The sequence below is a fragment of the Rhipicephalus sanguineus genome, chromosome 10, assembly GCF_013339695.2.
Source record: "Rhipicephalus sanguineus isolate Rsan-2018 chromosome 10, BIME_Rsan_1.4, whole genome shotgun sequence".
In the NCBI taxonomy this organism is placed as follows: Eukaryota; Metazoa; Arthropoda; class Arachnida; order Ixodida; family Ixodidae; genus Rhipicephalus; species Rhipicephalus sanguineus.
Genome location: NC_051185.1, coordinates 6,079,341 through 6,099,771, shown reverse-complemented (window position 1 = coordinate 6,099,771; position 20,431 = coordinate 6,079,341). Strand labels below are relative to the sequence as shown.

At 45.9% G+C, this 20,431-nt stretch overlaps 1 protein-coding gene across 1 annotated transcript in view; it reads right to left on the bottom strand.

The window, feature by feature from the left end:
• LOC119406893 (hemocytin) overlaps nt 1–20,431 on the bottom strand; it is a 162,907-nt gene that overhangs the window by 30,200 nt on the left and 112,276 nt on the right. Inside the window, exons 62-67 of the mRNA XM_049419568.1 lie at nt 15,987–16,188; nt 15,278–15,411; nt 13,708–13,939; nt 10,572–10,790; nt 9,940–9,965; nt 3,781–3,946 (exon numbers count right to left, since the gene is read on the bottom strand). Of these exons, the coding sequence (XP_049275525.1) occupies nt 3,781–3,946; nt 9,940–9,965; nt 10,572–10,790; nt 13,708–13,939; nt 15,278–15,411; nt 15,987–16,188 (979 nt within the window). The remainder of the gene's footprint in view (nt 1–3,780; nt 3,947–9,939; nt 9,966–10,571; nt 10,791–13,707; nt 13,940–15,277; nt 15,412–15,986; nt 16,189–20,431) is intronic.

Genomic DNA, 20,431 nt, shown 5'->3' with positions numbered 1-20,431 from the left:
TATACGTTCTATTGCAAAGTGATCTCTTGCAAGCGAACTGCCCACTGCCATGTTTTCTTTATTTGGTTATGTTTGCTATATTTTCTTTCTTTACTTGTTCACTTTTGTTTTTCGGGTAACTATTTCTTTTTTCCTTTTTGTTTGCGCTGAAGAATTTATAGAAACGGAATAGCCGAGGCGATGTAGATATCAACCTCTGCACAGCAAGTCACCTTGAACAGAACAGTACAGAACAAAACAGAACCCCAACTCCGCTCATTTCGCATTAGGTTAAGTTAGGTAATGTATGGGTTAGGTTAGGTTTGGTTTGTATGCCGGGCTATGTATGCCCGGCTAACCCTGCCTGCTGCAACATCACAACCACCACCACACATCGCGGCTGAGTCGCATCAGCGCACACGCCACTCTATATCTCTCCTCATATATATCAAAACATATCTACGTCCTTCTTTGGACTCCATGCTTGCGTTATCTCTTCCCGTCGCTCCGTCAGCTGAGAAAAATGGCTGCCATAATGGAAGGGATACGCGTACACTATTCCTCGCTGCTCCGTGGGCGCCCGTCCCACGACCGTAAGTATTTCCCTGGGCAATACCGAGCATCGTCATGAAGGCCAAGGCCGTCTCGGAAGGTAATCTGCGCCTTCATCTAATATATGTTTGCTGCAGGGACATCAGCGAATGGTAATCGACACTCGTATGTAGGCCAATCGAAGCGAAAACAACACAAGTTAGCGTCGTATCAACCTGTATTCCCGACCATGTGTTTCTTTAGTTTCGTGTTTGTGCAGAATTATTTTAGAAAACATAAATGTTGTGGTTAGAGTGCGCCTCTTAAGAGACAATTTACAAATGATCTACGATCGGCTGTAACATCTTAGCAAACATTTATGTTACGTGTGGACATTTCATTTGTGTAAATATTTGTATTTTGTGAACTTTTGTGTTGAGTGGACACCTTTTTGTATTGAACAACTGGATGCGTGAGTGTTCCATGAGCCTTTGCATATTACCCAACGGAGACGGAGCAGCTGGCGCCACGCGTTGGCACCATCGTTTCCTTATATACTTCTAATAGAAAAAGACACTACTGTGATACGTCATTCGGTAAGTATGTAGAAACTGTTGCGCACGGCTATCGGACGTACCATCGTGCTGCTGATCAGCAAGAATTTATTAACACCCCGAATTCTATCGCTGCCAGACTGCAGATTCTCATGCGCGGCACAATCTTTGAAATTAGATACCGAGTTCGCCGGAACTTGTGTAGTAAGCCTTTATCAAAATATCTGAGAAGTCACTGGCTTGGCTTTGGGAGCCATGGACGCGGGAACAAATATATATATAACGCTTCGAAATGTCTCTTTCAGCGACAGCATGTAATAGAGCTGCGTTCTGCGAATAACGGCATGTTTCACGCGAAGTACATCGAGCCAGCGGTCACTCTCACTGTCGTTTCGAGGAAACGGGTTTTTACCAATATTTCCTCTCTCTTGTTCCTTTTTAACCCTTTCACTTATTTCCTTTCCTTGTTCAATCTTTGTGGAATCAGGAGTGAGCACATAGTAATTTACAGACGTCGTGGAACCTTCTTGATGTTACGGCTGAAGTTTGCTACTGGGCTAGCATATTTGCTAATCGAGGCCAGTATTTGCGAAATAGGACGCTTACGCTATTGAATCGTTTTTAAGAGCACACGACGGTGAATCCTGATGACAGACATGTGTTATTAGCGAAGGCGGATCGGCGACAGGAAACAGCGCTTACGAATGAAACGCTTTAGGAATCCGGCCCCTAATTTTCTGTCGTTGCAGAAACACACGCGACCAGCCACTTCTTTACTGCGCACTCGAAGGATCCCGACGTGTCGCGAGCCACCGGTGCTTGCGATAGCGTTACCGTCCTGAATAATTTTCCAGTTAAAGCGTGTCCAAGATGTATAGCTTTCGCAACAGTGCCCGCTTTTAACGACGAGCTCTGTAGAATGGATGGCAGGCAACACCGTAATCACGTCATTACTTGGACGAACCCGCACGTCTTCCCTCGTATCGAAGATATAAAAATATGGCTCGTGAAAAAAAAAAAAATCCTCCGTACACTTTTTTTTTTCTTTTTTTTACAGCGTTGTGCTGCAGCCGCGTAGAGCCTGGTAATTTTCGAGAATATCCCTTATGCTCGATGAATGGGGTGCGCGGTGAAGCTGCCCCGAAACGACCTTGGCGATAAAGGGACCCGCGTCCGTTTGTTCGCAACAGCGACGTGTCTTGACATCATCAAATACAGCCGGTGCCGCCGGTTCTTAGAAATATGTAGCGCCTTTCTTTCTTTCTCTCTCTCTCTACAGAACGCGTACTTGCTGATAAAAGCATGAAAGGAGGACAAAAACGGATGGGTGGGTACGCGGCGCCAATGTCTTTGTCGCGAGTCTCTACATCACAGCTTGAGTCAATTCGTGTTTTTTTTTCTTTTGGCTGTTTTCGGCCGGTGCACATCTTTAGGACGCTTTATGAACGCTTAGAGTCATTGCGCCTTTCCACCGAATTCTCTGCCGCATAGAGTGCGGTGGAAGCAGCTGCAAGAATATTTTCATGAATATTGCTGGCCGAAGAACATCCCGGCAGTTCTGGTTTAGTTCTTCATGTTTTTTTTTAAATTCATTCTGGAAAGAGGGGTCGGAATCTTGCTTCTGGTTGTTTGTGCTGAAATATAAACGGTGAGATGCGATGCGCGAAGAATGTATGAAATTTTCAAAATGCTTTCTGCTCGTCTTTTCGTAAAGAGTTGACTCTTTGTCTCAGCTGCTTTAAACCTTTGGTGCTCTTTCTCCTGGATGGCGTCTAAAGCCTCGTAAGTTTTGCTGTAGATTACAGATGTTCTATTTGTCGCTTATAGATGCCCCGACCATGGTTATCCTTGTGCTTCTTCCTCTCATACAAGACCAATAATCTGTATTCTGAATCTAAGATGCGCCTCAAGAACACGCAAAGACCGTTAGGCTGACATTGAATATGCCATGTATTCAAATAAGTAGCCGAAAATGACTGTCAAATGCCCGTCTTTTACACTTATGCTGTGCGACAAGCTGTTCGAGGTGCGGTGCACGCCTCAGGTGCTTCGAGCTAGAGTGAGCTGCCCATACTCATGCTTTTGAATAAGCTAAACACTCCGACAGCCCGAAGTGCCCTGCAACTGCTGGAAATTCTCGATCCAGTGTTTTCAGCGCTTCAGTAATCACCACAGCTCACCCACGGTCCTCTCAAATGCCGCGATTCGCGAATGGAATGTCAGAGCGCTGATGTCATGAAAGTCGGAGAAGCTCCAGTCTCAGTGACCGATTGTACCCCTTTGTACGTGCAGTGTCTCCTCCTCTCTCTCTCTTCCTCTTTCTATTCCCCATTCCCTTATCCCCAGTGCAGGGTAGCAAACCGCACGTTCGTCTGGTAATCCTCCCTGCCTTTCCTCTTCTCTCTCTCTGTGCCCTAGTGTTGCCACTAGAACACTTTGCACACCGCCATAGTGTGAGAGAGCTCAGGCTAAAGTGTTATTCGTGAATAGTTGTGCTACTTTTGGAACCGCACAGCGGGGGCCGAACCGTGCCTCTGTGAGGTCGTGGTCATTATATAACTCTACACTTGCGACCTAGCGGAAGCGCACAGAACAGCTCAATCGGAACTCTCGTGCTCGTCGTTTGTGCATGAAATCATCAAAGAGGCGCAGTTAAAGAGCACGGACAAGCACGAAATAAAGCTCCCAGATGGCAGGGAAAGCCGTGGGCACTCACGGCAGTGTTTCTCGTCGCAGCAGCTGTCTTTGTCACTCTGGCGCACCAATTTTTGGTCCTCACGGCATACAGGGTCTGGTGGGCACACCTCGTGCTGACAGTCGGCACGGCCACCCTTCTTGCACGTGCAGCGGGTGCACTTGTCACGCTGCCACTCGTCACCCACCTACGAGCAATGGGAAAATGAAAAAGTGCTTACTTTAAAGGACCCCTGACACCAAAATTGAAACCTCGAGATCTTTGTGTTGTTTGACTTTCCTGTATACGGGAGCACATCTGACCGATTATTAGTGACGAACGTTGCCTTTAAGATATCTTAATTTGGTTTTAAAGTAAGCGTGAGTGCTCACTTGAGTTGGCTGCACCTTGCGACATCCTGGTATGACGTAGATAGAGGCCCCGTGTGACGTTCCAAGTGTAAAGCAAGTATTGTGGACGTCACAGAAGCTTTGCGGGGCGCACGTGCACAATACGACGACTGGCACCCGGCGAGGCCTATTGTTCCGCACCCCACTGGCTGTGTTGTCGGGCTGCTCTCGAGGTAGTTTTCGTGAGGGGACACGCGCTTAACAGGTTTAACCCATACCGAGGCACCCACATACTTTCAATCTCTACCGCGCTCGGGGCCCCGATTTGAAAACCGCGCTGTCAACGTCACCACAGCTTGAGTGCACGTGTCTTTGACGCTCCCCCGCATGGGGCGCCAGTTTCTTGTGGTTTTTAGGCGGGCGTTTTGAAGTGATGCTAAAATGGTCACAATTAACTATGCTAGAATTAGTTGTACGATACGCTAGAGCATTTACGATTTAATTTAGAGATTACCAGACACAAAGCTACAAATTACAGCCAAAAAGTCACCAACAAAAATTTCGCTGTCAGGGGTCCTTTAAATGTGCACAGCATTTATTTAGCTACCTGCCAGCCATCTTGACCTCCAGCCATCCGGGCGTTGCTTGTAACATTTTCGAACCACCAGACAAAAATAATTGGCTTCACGCATGGCTGTTCCATACCAGAACGTGTTATGAAAGCTCTGGGAACAACTATAGACGATTACAAAATATACACGATTATTAGGAAAAGTGGCGTCGAACTTGCCCTAATTCTCGGCGTGACTAGCTAGAAGTTAATTAAGAACAGTACACCTGAAATAGTAATTAAATTACCTTATCTATGAAATTGCGTGCGTGGGGATGCTTTATTATGAAGGGCAATTGTCACGCGAAACTCTTGGTATCAGTCACCTCTTGAACAATGCAGCCATTCATACTACGAAAAAATAAATGCTGCAAATTCAGCAGGCAGCCTATTTTGCGAAGGGAGGTCGAAGTAAAATAATGACCCTGGTTTGAGGCTTTTAAGGTAAGCCCAGCCCATGCGCGGGCAGTGTCGACGCGTTGTCGAGTACATAGCAACAACTCTGCCTCTCCGATATTCTATGCAGCTGCGACGACCTGAGAATAGTTACTTAGTTAATCCATTTGATGAAACTAGCAATTGCAATCAACAATTTTATGGTGGACTGCTCCACAAACTCTAAAATACTAGATGCTTGAATGTCACATAGAAATGATCATTCAAAAAAAATCCGCGAGATCAGCTGTCGTACCGGTGTCTTCGCTAACTCTTTTTTTCCTTTCACTACTCGTGAATGGAATAAGTTGGATGCGTGTGTTGTTGATCTCCCAGCCGATGCTTTTTGTTCATCACTACAAGATGTGTGCTTTTCGTGAATACGCAGGCATTTCTGCGCAAATGTGTGCCATTTTTTACTGTAAAACTGTGTTTTTCCTTTCTAACCCCCCTACAATAATGCCCACTTGGGCGATGTAGGTTTCACTAATAAATAAATAAAATAATAATATAAAGAATAATGTAGGATGAAATAAACGTTCTGGTACTATAAACAATTTTCGCGACGTGCATGAGCGAACATGCATGCGCCTTGTTTACAATTCCTGCAAGCGAACACGACATATTTCATTCGGATATATGCATGTTGTGAAAATTAGAACTACAGGCAAATAATAAAGCATAAGGTCAAAAGTCCTGTTTTTGTTAGTTTATTTATTTCATTGTGGCTGAGTGTGACTATTGTAATCATTTCTATGCTTGTCTATCTGTTCGGACGTACAGTACACGCACAACAAGAAGTAACTTATTTCAACTCGCACTGTTTTACCCATGAAAATTTGCTTTACTATACAGCCTGAGTATGCTATTCCATATTCACTCATTTCCACATAAGGACCGTAATCACCTGCCTTCGTAAATTGTGTCTTTTGTAGTCAGCCTACACAACATTCAAATCGCGCTACGGTGTCAGCTGACAAAATTTGACAACACAGCGCTCGTGTTGTCAGTTCTTCCTTCTTCTTTTGTATTTGCGTGTGCGCGCTGTATTATGATGAGAAAATTTTACTTGTAGTCGCTTCTTTTCTATTCCGAAACAAACGAGGTCAAGAAAGACCAACACACAAGCAGCGCTGTGTGTCGGTCTTATCCCCGTTTACTTTGCCTTGAATTAGTTTCGTAATGAACACCACCACACACCCAAGCTTCTTCATTAAATTGCTTCGTTGCACTTTTCCATTTATGCCTATCCATGGCTCTATAGATCGCTTAATGAAATTCAGAGCACATAAAGGACGTAAATTAAAACGAAGCTACGTGTTTTTGGCCAGAACTGAAGATTTTGCGCAGCTGTTTTTCTTTCGGCACTGTCTAACTCAAACGTGCTGGCGCTGTTTGGCTGAACGTGGCCGTTGCGCCAAGAAGAAGAAAAAATATAGCTTCAACGCGCAGTGAGAGAACTTCGAGGCGAAAAGTTCATGTTTGCAGAGAAGCTTATATACCAGGAGCTAGGCTTCAGAGGGGCAACTTTTCTTGAAAGGCACGTGCGAGTGAAGTTTTTAAGCTTTTAGGCGATCCTGGATATCGTAACCTGAAAACATTAGCGCTTGATAAAGGAGCCGTTTCCGCGCTGTTCCAAGCAAGCACCTGCTACGATGAGCTAAAAGCAATATTGATAAATTCCGCATTGGAGACAGGACCGACGCTTGCCCTGTATATGTTCTCTTGTTGAATTCCTTTCTGTGCTGCTGAGAGAGAGTGCTAAGACCCTGATTAAAGTGGGAGCGTTCCTAATTTTTTTAATGAACGATTAGGTTGCTTCATTCGAGGCTGACTTGCTCATATCGTTTGAGGAGTTGCCAGTGATGACAGTGTCTGATCGGGACGTGCCTTAAGTATTCGACGTCGGAGAAAATTAATATTAAAATCAGTGAACTCTTTCAAGCACGTGCCGGAAAGTATAGCCTTGCAAGAAAAACACTTTCAGGGATAATTTGCAAACGTGCCAAGCTGACTAAAAGACCGTTTATTAAACGTTTCTGTGGTTTGAAAGCATCATTTACCGAACTAACAATTTTTAAACGGAGTATTTGCCTGCGCTAGGTCTCGCTATATATAATGAATGAAGAGAGATTGATCAGCGAAGAAGGACAGGAAATCTGCTTGCGATAAAAGGGAATACAACAGAAAAGATCCTATAATGCTAAAGCGAAAACTGAATAATACGCACCGTACGTAATGAATGCGAGTAAGATAGCCAGTAAGAAGACAGCATCTGTTTTTCAGACTAATATTTTATCGCGACTCAGATGGATTCAAAGGTTACAAGGGAGAAAGAGAGAAACGCTTGTGAACTTGAAGTCTTTTCTAAAAAAATTTGTAATATAGGCCTTGATCGTTAATTGGAAGCCTGCATTGAAGAGACTAAATAGAAGGAAGATTCTGCAGTATGCTGTTGAACTAGACTCTTAATCATGTCCAGCTTAAGGTGCTAGATATAGCCAGGAAACTAGACCGTTTTCGATAAGTTTCCTGGCTATAGCCAACACTTTACCCGGGATCTGTATAAGCGTGTAATTGAGATTCTTGGCGTGGATGGAGACGCTTCCGGAAGATTTATCCGACTGTCTGCCATTGCGTATTGATGAAAGCATGTTAGCAGCCGATGTTGAAACCTCAAATATAAGCAAACTGATTCACCAAGTGTAGCTTGGTTCTCGAACCCACGTGTCTGCAATGGCTCTAGAAAATTTGCGCATCACGAGCAATATTTTGTGCCGTAATTGGTATGAAATAAGGATACGGAGCTTACACAAAATTCACGTACTGTCAACCACAGTAGAATGAGTGACACTGGTATGCTTGTGCCAACTGTGTATAAAAAAGCTCACACCGTCGAGCAAGTTTGGGTGGCGTTAACAAGTTCTTACTATCATTAACAGATGTATCTAAAAGTTTCGCGCACCGTTCTCGTACTGCCAGTAAGGCTTGATGAAGTCTGGTTTTTCTTCGCACTCGCTCTCGTGACATTCTTTGTATGGCTGCGTAACCCAATCATCTCCTGAGGCAAGATATTTAAATTGAAGGCTTTTGCTAACACCCATGAACAAACAGTGCTATGCGGAGCGCTTCACCGCGTCACGCAGAGTTTTAGGGGCGAAGCTCCTTAAGGCGGCACCCGTTCGTCCCTCGTAGTCGTAGTCGTAGTCCGTAACCAGTCTTACGCTTTGACCTCCAAGGTGGTGCCGGTGGGAGATTTTTCCTGTGCGTTGTTGAACAATAAAAAATTCGCAGCGGTAGCTAAAAGCCGACTTCTTCTGTCTCTCATTCCCATTAGCAGCCATTCTTTACCTCCAAGGTAGTGCCTGGTGAGATTTCTCCTGTGCGTGATTAATCAATAACAATTTTGTTCAAAACGCTGTTGATTGATGAAATAAACCAACGAAAGACGCCAGATGTTTTGTAAAAGCAAAACGGAAGAACGCCAGATGTTTCTAAAGCAAGAGGAAAAGACGCCAGCTGCTTAACGAAAGACGCCAGATGTTTTCTAAAGCAATGGTTTTCTAAACAATGAAAATTCACAGCGTACATGTAAAATTAAAGTGAGCTGCAATTCGTCATAACTCATCGAACCTTTAGTATAAACGCGCCCTATCTCACGTCGGTGATGATGTACTGGGCAGAATTCACGGAAGATTCACGGTTTACCGATGAACCTCCGCAGCTTCGCCCACTCATCATCATTCACTCCGTGGATATGCTGTGATTTTTTGACTGTTCTGCGAACTCTAGGGCGTCTACTGAATTAAAAAACCATGCAACACTTTTCGGCATGGTCAGAAAACGCTGCCAATCGGTATTCGAGGCCCATGAGAACAGGCGAGCCAAATATTATAGCGCAGCACGCGGCCTGGAATTTACAATTAATTCTCAAATAAACTAGAAATCATTCCCTCTTCGCTCGACAAATGATGCCATGAACCCAAATGATCGCGCCATAAACCCAAAGTCCACGGCCATTGGCTGATATGAGCATCATGAGCTCCATAGTCATCGCGGCCGCCGCGAGATGCCGCCACGTGCCCGCGCTCGCGATCACACTGGAAGCACGCCTCGCGTTCGAGTAAAAAAAAGAAAAGAAAAGAAAGTACTGAAGGTCTAATAAGGTCAACTTGTTGGCTAGTTGGTAAAGCATGGTGAAACGGAAAACAGCGCAGTAACAGCTCATCACTTCGTTTGGTGTGGTTTGTGTTCCTTCTTCGTCGTGTTTTACTGCGCTGTTTCCCGTTTCATCATACTGAAGGTCATCACGCGCGCTGACGAATGGGCGTCTCTTTTCGCCCCTTTGTCCCCCCCCCCCCCCCCCACTCCCCGCCCTGCATAGCTTTACCAAAGGAGGTACGAAAGGAGAGAGAAAGCACTTGAAGCGTGCGACAAATCCTTGTAACTCCGCTCGTACCTAACGGATTCTAACAATTCTTACGGCAGTCGATTCCTGAGGCACTAATCCCTTTTAATAAAGCCATTCGATGATTACTTCGAAAAGTGTTTCAGGGCTCCTTGAAGCTTTTTTTTTGCGGGTAACAATTTCCTTATAACACGAGTTGACTAGAGGGGATGTTTAACATTAGAGCCCCTTAAAATCTACCAAATGCTTAATCGAATCAGACAGAACTGCTGAGTAAGTCTGTTCAAGAAACATAGTTCATGTTTTCCAGAACAATTACAGCAAAATAAAAATAATATGTGCCGCATTTATGTCTGAACATTCTATCCGAGAGACTGACCAAAACCTCGTAGGCTCACCTTGTGTCCTTCCTCATCACAAAGGTCTGAAAAAAGAAAGTGACAGAACCAGTATTACTTCACTACGCTAGCTTAGAATGTCGACGTGCAGCTAAATTTCGTCATCGTGTTGGGCAAGATGACTTCCGTACTATAGTTATATGCGGATAGAATATTACAACATTTTACGGTAACATTGCCTTGCCTTTACCTGACGATATTAATATCTACGACGTAACTATTGAGTTAAAGGAGTCACCAATACATTTGAAGAAAATATTTATCATGGAGGAACAGGAAGCGCCTAGCCATGTTGAGAGCAACGCGTGGCAAAACAGTACTCAGACTGAACTGTTTTTCTGACCACCAGAACGCGCTGGTGGAGCACATGTAGGGACAATGCGTCACATGGGTTCTTTCTTTTTTTTTTTTTCGTCGTATACCGTGCTGCGTTGACTCTGTCTCTAGTGCTATGAAGTGGCGTAAAACCTTCTGGCCACCATGCGCTCCTAGTGTCGCGTTTCAACCACTGAGCTCGGTAAGTATGTACATTTCGTAGTGAAGTGGTGACAGCAGAAGGCAGGAGACCAATTATGTCGCCATTAGTAGCGTGCATTTTGACCCAAGCAGCAGAAAGCGAGAAACCCACGTACCGCAGACTTCTCGTGGTCTACAGATTCCGTCGAGGAAGACCGATCCCTCGGGACAGAAGCATCCATCGACCAGAAGCTTCTTGCAGTCGGCCTTGTGGTAGTGGCTCTTGGCAGCGGAGCCACCTTTGACACCCTTTTCTTCACGATACTCGGCATCACAGGTCTGTGGGCAGCCATCGTGACAGCTCATGTACGCCGTGTCACCAGGGCACGATATGTCTGTGGGCGGAAGAGTAACATTTTCACGGCTCAGAGATTTACAGCCTTTATCCTAAACTGTATTACACAACGTACAGTAAACTTACTAATTAAAAAAAGTAGTCGAGTCATGGTGCCTACTGAAGGCTTGCAAGTTCTGGACATAGAACATCCAGTGCTTTTTTGCGGACTGGGCATACGATAATTTCAGCTTGCCGATTGACCATAGGTCGGCAAACTCACTCATGAGTCGACTCGCTCAGACTCGCTCAGACTCACATTGAGCCGTGAGTCTGAGTGAGTCCGGGTGAGTGATGCTTTCGTGAGTATGAGTCCGAGTGAGTGCGGAAGAGGAAAATATTGGTGAGTCAGAATCGGAGTGAGCCCAAAGTGCGAAATATATTTCTTGAGTGAGTTTGAGTGAGCTCCACATTTTTTGCCGACCTGTGGTGTCTAACAGTGACTGAAGCGCTATGGTAATTGATTTGTCTTCTGCAGACAGCCTGTCAGTCGGAGGTTCAGAGTTCAATGCATTGTAATGAGGCCAAACATGTGTCAACATCTATAGTGGAATGTGATACACATGAGATCCTGCGTCCAGTACTATCAAGTTGTTAAGATATGAACGTGCGTGCAACGCAGCAGCTTAAGCTCACGCGAAACTTTTCTATGCTAACTTCTTTCTATTTTTTCGTCGCTTAATCTCCTTCCCCCAGCGTAGGATAGCAAACTGGACGCGCGTCTGGTTGACCTTTCCTTCCTCTTGCTGCTCCTGCTCCAGTTAACGTAAGAGCTCGATTTTCCCACCTTTCGTACTTTAACAAGTCCCGCAGAGGAGATTGTTTGCCTCTTTTTCACACGATAGTCTTTTATGCCGGGGTTCACCAAGACTTCAGGGACGTATTTCCGTCACGGAAATGACGTCGAAAAAATGCACTTGATCAGATGGCAAAGAAAAAAGTTCCTTCAATGAGAGTCGAACCCATGAACTCTTTGGTCCGCGACAACAGATGCCAGGCACGCTATCCACTGCGCCACGCTCAAACAATCTGGAGGCTTTACAAATGCACTTTTTATATCTCACATTTTCCTCTCACAGTGCTCTTGGTTGGCGGGTGGTGTCGCCCTCTGGGAGCGGTAAAGTGAAGTAATGAATCATGACCGTGGCCTCCGCGATGAACTCCTGCAACGCGTCGATGCTACGCGTCCGCGCCATTCGGTGCGTTTCCAATAGAAGTGCAATGTTGTTGACGCCTTAACATACCGCGACGTGGTGACCTTAGCACAAGCGTCGGCCTCGCTCATAACATCCATTCATACCAAAAATAGCTTTGCGACACCTGCCTGCATCGCTTGGCTATAACACCGCATTCCCCACTTACGCTCGCCCCGAGAAAAATCGCGGCCGGTATACAGAGGAGATACAAGGCGCGTTGCGTTTTTCTCTAGTGTGGCCGTGGTGTCCAATAACTCTTTAACATGCTGCGAGACGGCGACCTTAGCCCAAGTTCTGCGTCCAATCAGCGACACTCTTCTGGCTGTCACACCGCTTTTTCTGATTATGCCCTCACCGTTAACTACTACAACTACCACAAGGGTTTGTTTAATCATTGATCACGGACGTTAGTCGTCGGGAAAAAGATGTACCACCAAGCGTCAAAGTGGGTGCATCCACGTTTAACGGTGCTATAGCTGCCAAACACCAATATACATTGTGCAAGCTCTCTTACATCAATGTACGATAAACATTCAACTACTTCTGTAAGGACATGTTTTACTATCGTGTTATTCTGATTCCTATGATGGAGGGATTAACTATGTTTTTTTTTTCGTTAACCTTATTGTCGTTATCTGTTGGTCACTTTCGGAAGTGTCACTCTAATAAATGCTGAGTGGCTAAATCCGTGTGCAGAACCCAGGACCGTTGCTCCTACGGAACATTGCGCTAGCCACCACATATCGCTAGCTTAAATGTATCTCGGAAAATTATGGACCAAAAGTACGACCCCAGGATTTTCTTCCCGCAAGATACGCTGAAAATAGGAATGCAAACCTCCCAATTCATGTATATCCCAATATCTTACATCTTATATATAGTTAGAATGTCGCGTTTGACCGCTATAAGTCATATGACCAAACATCACCGTGCAATGATGATAAACTTGTGTTGTCACGTGTAAACGTTTGTCATACCGACGCGATAGCTAGCACTGAAAGCGCCAGATATATACGGTGTTTTTATAGTGGTAGTAAAATGCCATTCGCCATGGAAACATGCAGAGGAATGCATTCGTATGAATGAGGACCCGCTATTGGTGGTTAAAGGTGGCCACATAAAACGTACTAACCAGGAAACGAACGCTTTTGACTTGAAAGGTCTTACAGAATGCTGAATGGTGGAACATATTTGCCTCGTAACAGTCACTGAATCTTACGACCAAATTTTATTTTTTTTTATTCTAAACAGGTTCAAAGTGCGACGGCTTGAGTTCGGGAATCGTGCGCAAACAGCCCTGTATCGCAGCAGGAAAAGGCAGAGATGAGTTAAGGTGGTGCAACTCGAAGCAGGTCAAGGGACACAGCAACGCCGAAGATGTTTCCGTGCTTCTGAAGACCTTGTTCTGCTTCGTGCTACGCCACTATTAAAAAAAAAAAAAAAGAAGGGAAAACTAACTAGCCCAAATGACATTTTTCAGCGCAAATGATAAAAACACGTTACACAAAAGATGGCACGAGGACAGTACGAGCACTAGGCATCAACTCTCGCTCGTCTTGGCATCAACAACGCTCGTCCTGTCCTCTTGTCTTCTTTTGTGTATGCGTCTTTACAATTGGCGCTGAAGAAATGATTACCAGTTCTAGCATCCAACAAGCTTGCATTACCACTTTGACAACTAGCCCAGACCACTGCTATTCTAAGGAGAGATGAGGGTCTCACTGCAGAATCGCTGTATGTAGGCGTCGTCGACGTGCACGCCAGCGCGGCAGCAGGCGTGCGCGTACTCGACGAGAGAAGCGCACGTGGCTGCGTTCTCCGTGACGCTCAAGGTGGTGTCATGACGGCACTGATCCAGGTACTTGGACACGTCAACCAGATTGGGGCACTCGCCGAAAACCGACCGGTCGAGCATTTCCGAGCAGGCCCCCGGCGGAGGAGGTGCTGTTGGCTCCTGAAAACGAGCGAAGAGTCCGATCAACTTCCGAAAAAGAAAACGGGTACCCAGGTCGCTTACAGCCTCCACTTTTGCGATGTTGTTGTTTGTTGCTGTTGTTGTTGGATATCTTCACACAGACGTCGACTCCTGGTGACGTCATTATAAATGCCAGTGAAGCCTATTTAATAGAAGCTCTTCGAGCTCACCCAAGTGGTTTCCTGAGTCCAAAAGGATACCGTCGAATTATCTTGTTCCTGCGCGATGTCGTTTTCTTATACCTTACACATTGGCTAGCATTACTTTTTGCTCTATTGACCCGGCTGCCCTCATGACCCAATCAAAATCAGAAAGTTTAAGTTTCACGATCTTTGTTTTTGGGCACCTTTGCTACGTTAATTTTGTTGCTGGGTATCTATCATGAAAGTCAAGAAGCAAAGCATTGTCGGAGAAGCTTACTCGCAAATGCATTGCAGTAATACATCCTTCTTGTCTGAAAGTGCAACGGAATCCTTACCCTTACATTGGTTGGCTGGTTTGCTTGGTTGTTCGGTTGGGTGATTAGTTGATGGGTTGAATGGCTTCCTTGTGCAACATTCTTACGCGGTTCGAGGGATTCGCAAACGTTCCGTTGTGTTATCACCATAATTAGTCAAATAAATAACAGGATCACTAATAAAAATGTCTTATTGCACAGTATCTGTACCTCCAACAATGGGCAGTGGCTTTGACTAGTTGAAACTATGTAGGCACTAGCGGGCACGCGCCTAACTGATACTACCGCAATAAGTACTCCTAGATTTCTAATAGAGACAACAACAGTGGTGTAGACAGGTGGAGGGGGGGGGGGGATTTGGGGTGTTCAAACCGCCACCCACACAAATAATTACATTTTTTGTGTGTACATACGTGCACACATGCAAACAGGCGCACGAATCTACATAAAGAAGGGCGGTACACATATTGAATGATGTATATTGAATGCATCATAATGGCTTTAAGTGTTCGCTGGCACCTTCTAGCCAGAAAGTTTGTCATCTTGAAAACAAAGATAAAGCTACGCAGTTTACGAGACCTGTTGTACACGTTCTTTCTGCCTGTCTGAGGAAACATAAATTGGTCAACACCACTGATTAGATTTTTCAGTCTAAAGAAAATATTTTGTAATTACACCATTAGTATAAATACGCGCCAGGACAAAGGTGTTTAACAGGTTCCCCAGCTGCATATGTCGTGTATTAACCGAACCAATCACAAGCCTGCATGTCTCATGATTGCGCTGCTTTTCTCGGCGCTGCATTGACACCTCAGGGAAAAACCTACGCCCGTGCGAGAGAGCAGGCTAAGGTGACTCACGACGCCAGTGAAATTCATGACGCATTCCTCGGGCGAAAGCTGCGTTTCCCAGCTGCAGATGAAATCGACGAGGTCATCCGAGATGGTGCCGTCTTTCTTCTTCTTGTCGTCATCTGGCTGGCCGTTGCAGTTACCTGCGAAGCGAAACGGCAAGGATTACCTCATGACGCCGTTTATAGTATTTCGGCTCCATAGGAACGGAACATAGCAATGCCTGAATGCAAACGAGAGCTGGTAAGTTAACGTAGCAAGGATGCGAACCCGTGCGTTTGCATCCAGCGGCCGTGATCGCTCTTTATCGTACTGTGGAATCTGAAGCACTTTTATTCTACTGCAATCTATCAAACTAATTAATTACTAAAGATAATGATGGCTTATAACTAGCTTCTTATGGGGCGACGACAGGGGAGGTGCTAAGAACGGTAGAGTTCAGAAGCAACAGTATAAATCGCGAGGATCAAAGGAAAGAAATATTTCGATTGAGATAAATGGTAGCATGAAAAAAAGGCAATGATTTTTCATTTGTTATTAAAATTAGCACACGCACCAGAACACTTCAAGTTTTATGCAATAAAATCGGGATATGTAGCAGTTCTTTGTACAACAGAACTAGCGTACTCGATAGTACTACACATATATACGAAGTGTGTCATGAAGGGTTATTTCAGTCGTCCTCAATGATTGGCAGTTTCACTATTTTAAGGCTTACCGCAGAGACCCTCGGTTTTGTTGAAGAAGTTCTTGGAAGGCACGTGGATGGAGAAAGCAGCGCTGATCTCGTTGTAGCGCACCTGAACACCCAACTCTTGGAAAAGCACGACGGTCACCTGTCCGGGCATCGCGAACACGGTGAGACCGTCGCCCTTCCATGGCAGGTCTTTCGCTTCGTACTCGTTGCCGTCGATTACCGCCTGCAAAGTACGTGGTTCCCTCTCAGTCAATGGCAGTGCGAATGAATGGATGAAATGAACGCCCACGCACACATCGGAAAAGCGTGAAATATTGACGGATACTTTACGGTGAAAAGCCTAGATGCATCATCAAACGCGAAAATTGACCGGCGGTATCGGCGCTCGCGGAGTCCGCATCACACGAGGGATGCAAGAAATAATAATAATAATAATAACAATAAAACTGGTGATGACGTCACGTAACCTGACGTTCCGTGATGGCATCATCACATGACATCGTCGCTTGGTCGAAAGTGGGCCGATCACGGAGGCCGTGCGAAACTAGGCGAGGCGCAAAAATCCTGTAATGCCTCCGATCCTGGAGGCAATGCGAAACCACGTTAGGTGCACGAGGCTTTTGTAGGGGGGGCGGGGAAAGATCAATATATTGACTGAACAGAAAAAGCAGAAGATGGCTTTCGCCTTCGAGTCGTCTTAGGCGAATGCATAACGGGACCCTGCGAGTTTTCTATTGATATCAGAGAGCATATCGTGCTTTGCCTCGACTTCTGAACGGTGACCACCCTGCCTACGACAATCCCCGCTGTTAGAGCAGCACTCACTATTCACGATATGCAACCTCATTTCAGGGATGGACCTGGTGCTCTTGCACATCTCTCTCTCTCTCTCTCTCTCTCTCTCTCTCTCTCTCTCTCTATATATATATATATATATATATATATATATATATATATATATATATATATATATATATATATATATATATATATATATATATATATGCGGAAGAACGCACAAAAAATTAGCAGCTTGCACTAAGTCGGGCAAGACTGTGTCACAGCATAGCTGGTGGGCACCTAGCTGGCCCTGGCTTGGCTCGGCTTTTATCCGCTCGCCTCCACTCTTGCCCGCCCCCTGCTATTCTATAATATACATGGCGTGCGTGGTGGCACGTGCTAGGCAACGCGCCAATAAATACGGACACTTAATGTTGGAGTAATTGTATGATGAACACTGCAGTAGATTATTCAACTCGCTTGAAGAAGTATTGAAGAAACATAGTATGGAGGCCGGTAGCGAGTTGCACTACGCCATATCCAAGCAGCTAATGTATGATTGAACATTGCAGAATTTACCTGCCCGTTCATTATTCCGTTTTTCTGATAATGTCAAAAATTTCTTCGTTTTCGCATTAACATAGCCCGACGCGCGTTGCCTTGCAACCGGTAGCACAGCTTCGCGCCTGACTGGCGAGCCCAGACACGGCTCTGCCGAGCTCGTACCAGCTGTGCGCGACTGCGCTTCGCTTCGCCCACCCGCCTCGACACTGCGCGCAACCGCTCTGCTCCGGTAGTCGTGACGAGACGATTAGCCGAGCTTGCCCGGCCGCCTTTGACGGGGAAGACGAGTTTATGTTGGCCTTGATAAACGTGCGGTCGCTGCAGAGACACGCCGCGGACGTTAACCACGATGAATTGCTGCGGACGGTCAGGTTGATATGCTTGACCGAGACGACGAACTGCCGCATGCAGATCGACGATTCAAAACTTTGGTATAACGCCGGGTGCCGATCAGCTCCGCTGTGTGGGCGCCACTAGAGCAAGCTACGCGCCGCTTTTTTTCTTTTCTTTTTTTGTGTCTGTTTCTATTTATTTTTCTGTGTCTGTATCTACGCCTGTCTATCTTTTTCTCTCTTTGTTCCCTTTCTTTCTGGGTATTTTTGATTTCTCGTTCTTTATGTCTTTCTTTCTGTGTAGTCGTTCTCTGCTTTCCATCTTTTTCTCACTTTTTCCCCTTTCTACCTATTTCTCTCTTCCTCTTTCTTTTTCTGTCTTTTTCTCTCGTTCTCTTTCTTTTCATCTCTTTTCTAGCTCGCTCTCTCCGTACTCGTTCTCACCTCCTCTTTTCCCTCGCCCTCCCCATCACATCTCTCCTTCTCACGCCCACTTCCCTTTTTCACCCCGTGCTATACTATACGATGCAAGGCTATGCTATGCTCTGCTAGCGTGCCTGGAGAGCCGAGTGGTTAAGACACTCGCCTTCGGATCATGGGTACGCGGGTTCGAATCTAGCCTTGCCAAGAATTTTTTTCCCCGAAGCACCTCGCTCTTTCTCTAGCTTTCTTTCTCTCTCTCTCTTCACTCGTTCTCTCACTCATCAGAATTATTCCATCCCACGCCAGAGAAATCGGCGCACGTGTTCTGGGAGCGAAACAGAAGATGCAGAAGACGACAACGATGAACAAGAGGACGAAGAGAATGCGTGCCGGTTCATGATGATTACATTTCTGTTCTCTCTGCACGGACTAACGGTCGGCTTAAGCAGATCTACTGTTAGAAGCTTTATTCTACCGTTCTGGCCGGGCTCCGGCATTTGTCATGTAATAAAGATAAAGGTAGAAATGCGACTTCTATACACATTTGGATAACGGGGGGGGGGGGGGGGGCACCCGACATATAACTATCATCGTCACAGGTAACAGATATGTAAGGTAACTAGAAGTAAACGTATAGGCGGCGCTCGTGCGATGTGACTGTAACATGACAATCAAAATAACTGCTCAGAAAATGTTTTGTAACAACAAAATGCAGAGTATGCGCCATAGTGGATTATTTTCCATAAGGAGGTAGGGAAACTAACGTAATGTTATATTCTTTATGCTCAAGTTTACTATTTGTTTTTTTTTTCTTGTTCACTTTTTTGCTTTGGGGTAACCATCTGTTTTTATTGTTTTTCACGCTGCAGAAGTAGTAGAGATGATTGTCCGAGGGGTATGTAAACCTCAACCTCTCCACAACAAGCCAGCTACAACAGAACACCAAAGAACGGTAATAAAATAGATTAAAGATAGCGATCAAAATAAATGAACAAATCAAAATATCGGTCACAGCGGTGAAAGTGTCAAGTTAAAATGTGAAGTAACGTAGCTGACACAGGCCAGAACCACAAGTAAAACAAGGTTTATTCCAAAGACCTGCGATCGTCGTCTTCCTCAGTCTACTCAGTCCTATGTGCACGCGCCGTGCAGATGCGCTCAGCCGCAGTTCCGCAATTGGCGCGATACAGCACTTCCTTCCCCTAGAGTGTCTGCTGAGAAATTTCACTTTTTTCTAAAACCTGTCCGGAACTCTTCTTTTGCGAGTTGAACGTCTGGGTAGGACAGGGTCTTCCACAGCGCTTGCAGGCTGGTCTGTACCCGCCCCTTCGTCTGTTTGTGCGCCGAGTTCCTTTGCGGGTAGTTGTTGTGGCAGCGAACCTTCATCGCCGGTGTTCGTTTCGCTCTCCCTTGAATGGGTCACGGAGGCTTCTTGCTGCGCTTGTTGAGCTTCCCGAAGTCGCACCTGGTCGACATGTCGTCGCTGTTCTCCTTCTTCCGTATCAACAGTAAGCAGCCGACCCCCGCTGGCCACCGTCACCGTACCAGGCAGCCATCTCTGTCCACTGCGGTTATACTGTCGTGACCAAACTCGTGTTCCAGGAAGAATCAAGCGGGAAGGTGGTGCTGCAGCCTTGACTGTCTCTTTTGTGACCTCTCGCACCGGGAAATGAGCACTTAGTCTGGTTCTTGGTTGGGCACCTAGCAACATCTCTGCGGGCGATTTGCCGTCCTTTACCGGCGTTACCCTGTACCGAAGCAAGAATTTAGCAAGTCGACATTTCAGTGACCCTACTTTGTTCTTCTTTAGTGCTTCCTTGACAGTGCGCACTGCCCGCTCTGCTGCCCCATTCGACTGCGGATAATAAGGGGCAGTTGTCACGTGACGGACATGATTATCCTGAAAGAAGGTCTTTGTCACCACACTGGTGAATTGGGGCCCATTATCGGACACCACTGTGTGAGGCAGGCCGAAACGAGCGAAAATACTCCGAAGAACTTCCACTGTGGTGTCAGCCGTCGCTGTTTTGAGTGGGACTGCCTCTATCCATTTCGTACCTGCGTCCACCAGCACAAGGATCATGTGACCTTCCACAGGACCCGCAAAGTCGACATGCAGCCGAGACCAGCGCTTGTCAGTTTCAGGCCAACTTGACGGAACCTGAGCTGCAGGTAGTGGCATACACTGCACACAGTGCGGACAACCTTTTACCAGACTCTCTATATCGTGGTCCAGAGCCGGATACCAAAACAACGCGCGTGCGAGGCTCTTCATTGCCGTGATGCCCGGATGGCTTTCGTGCAATTCTTCCAACATGAAAGAACGCGCTCTCTCCGGCAGAATGACACGATGACCCCAATAAACTA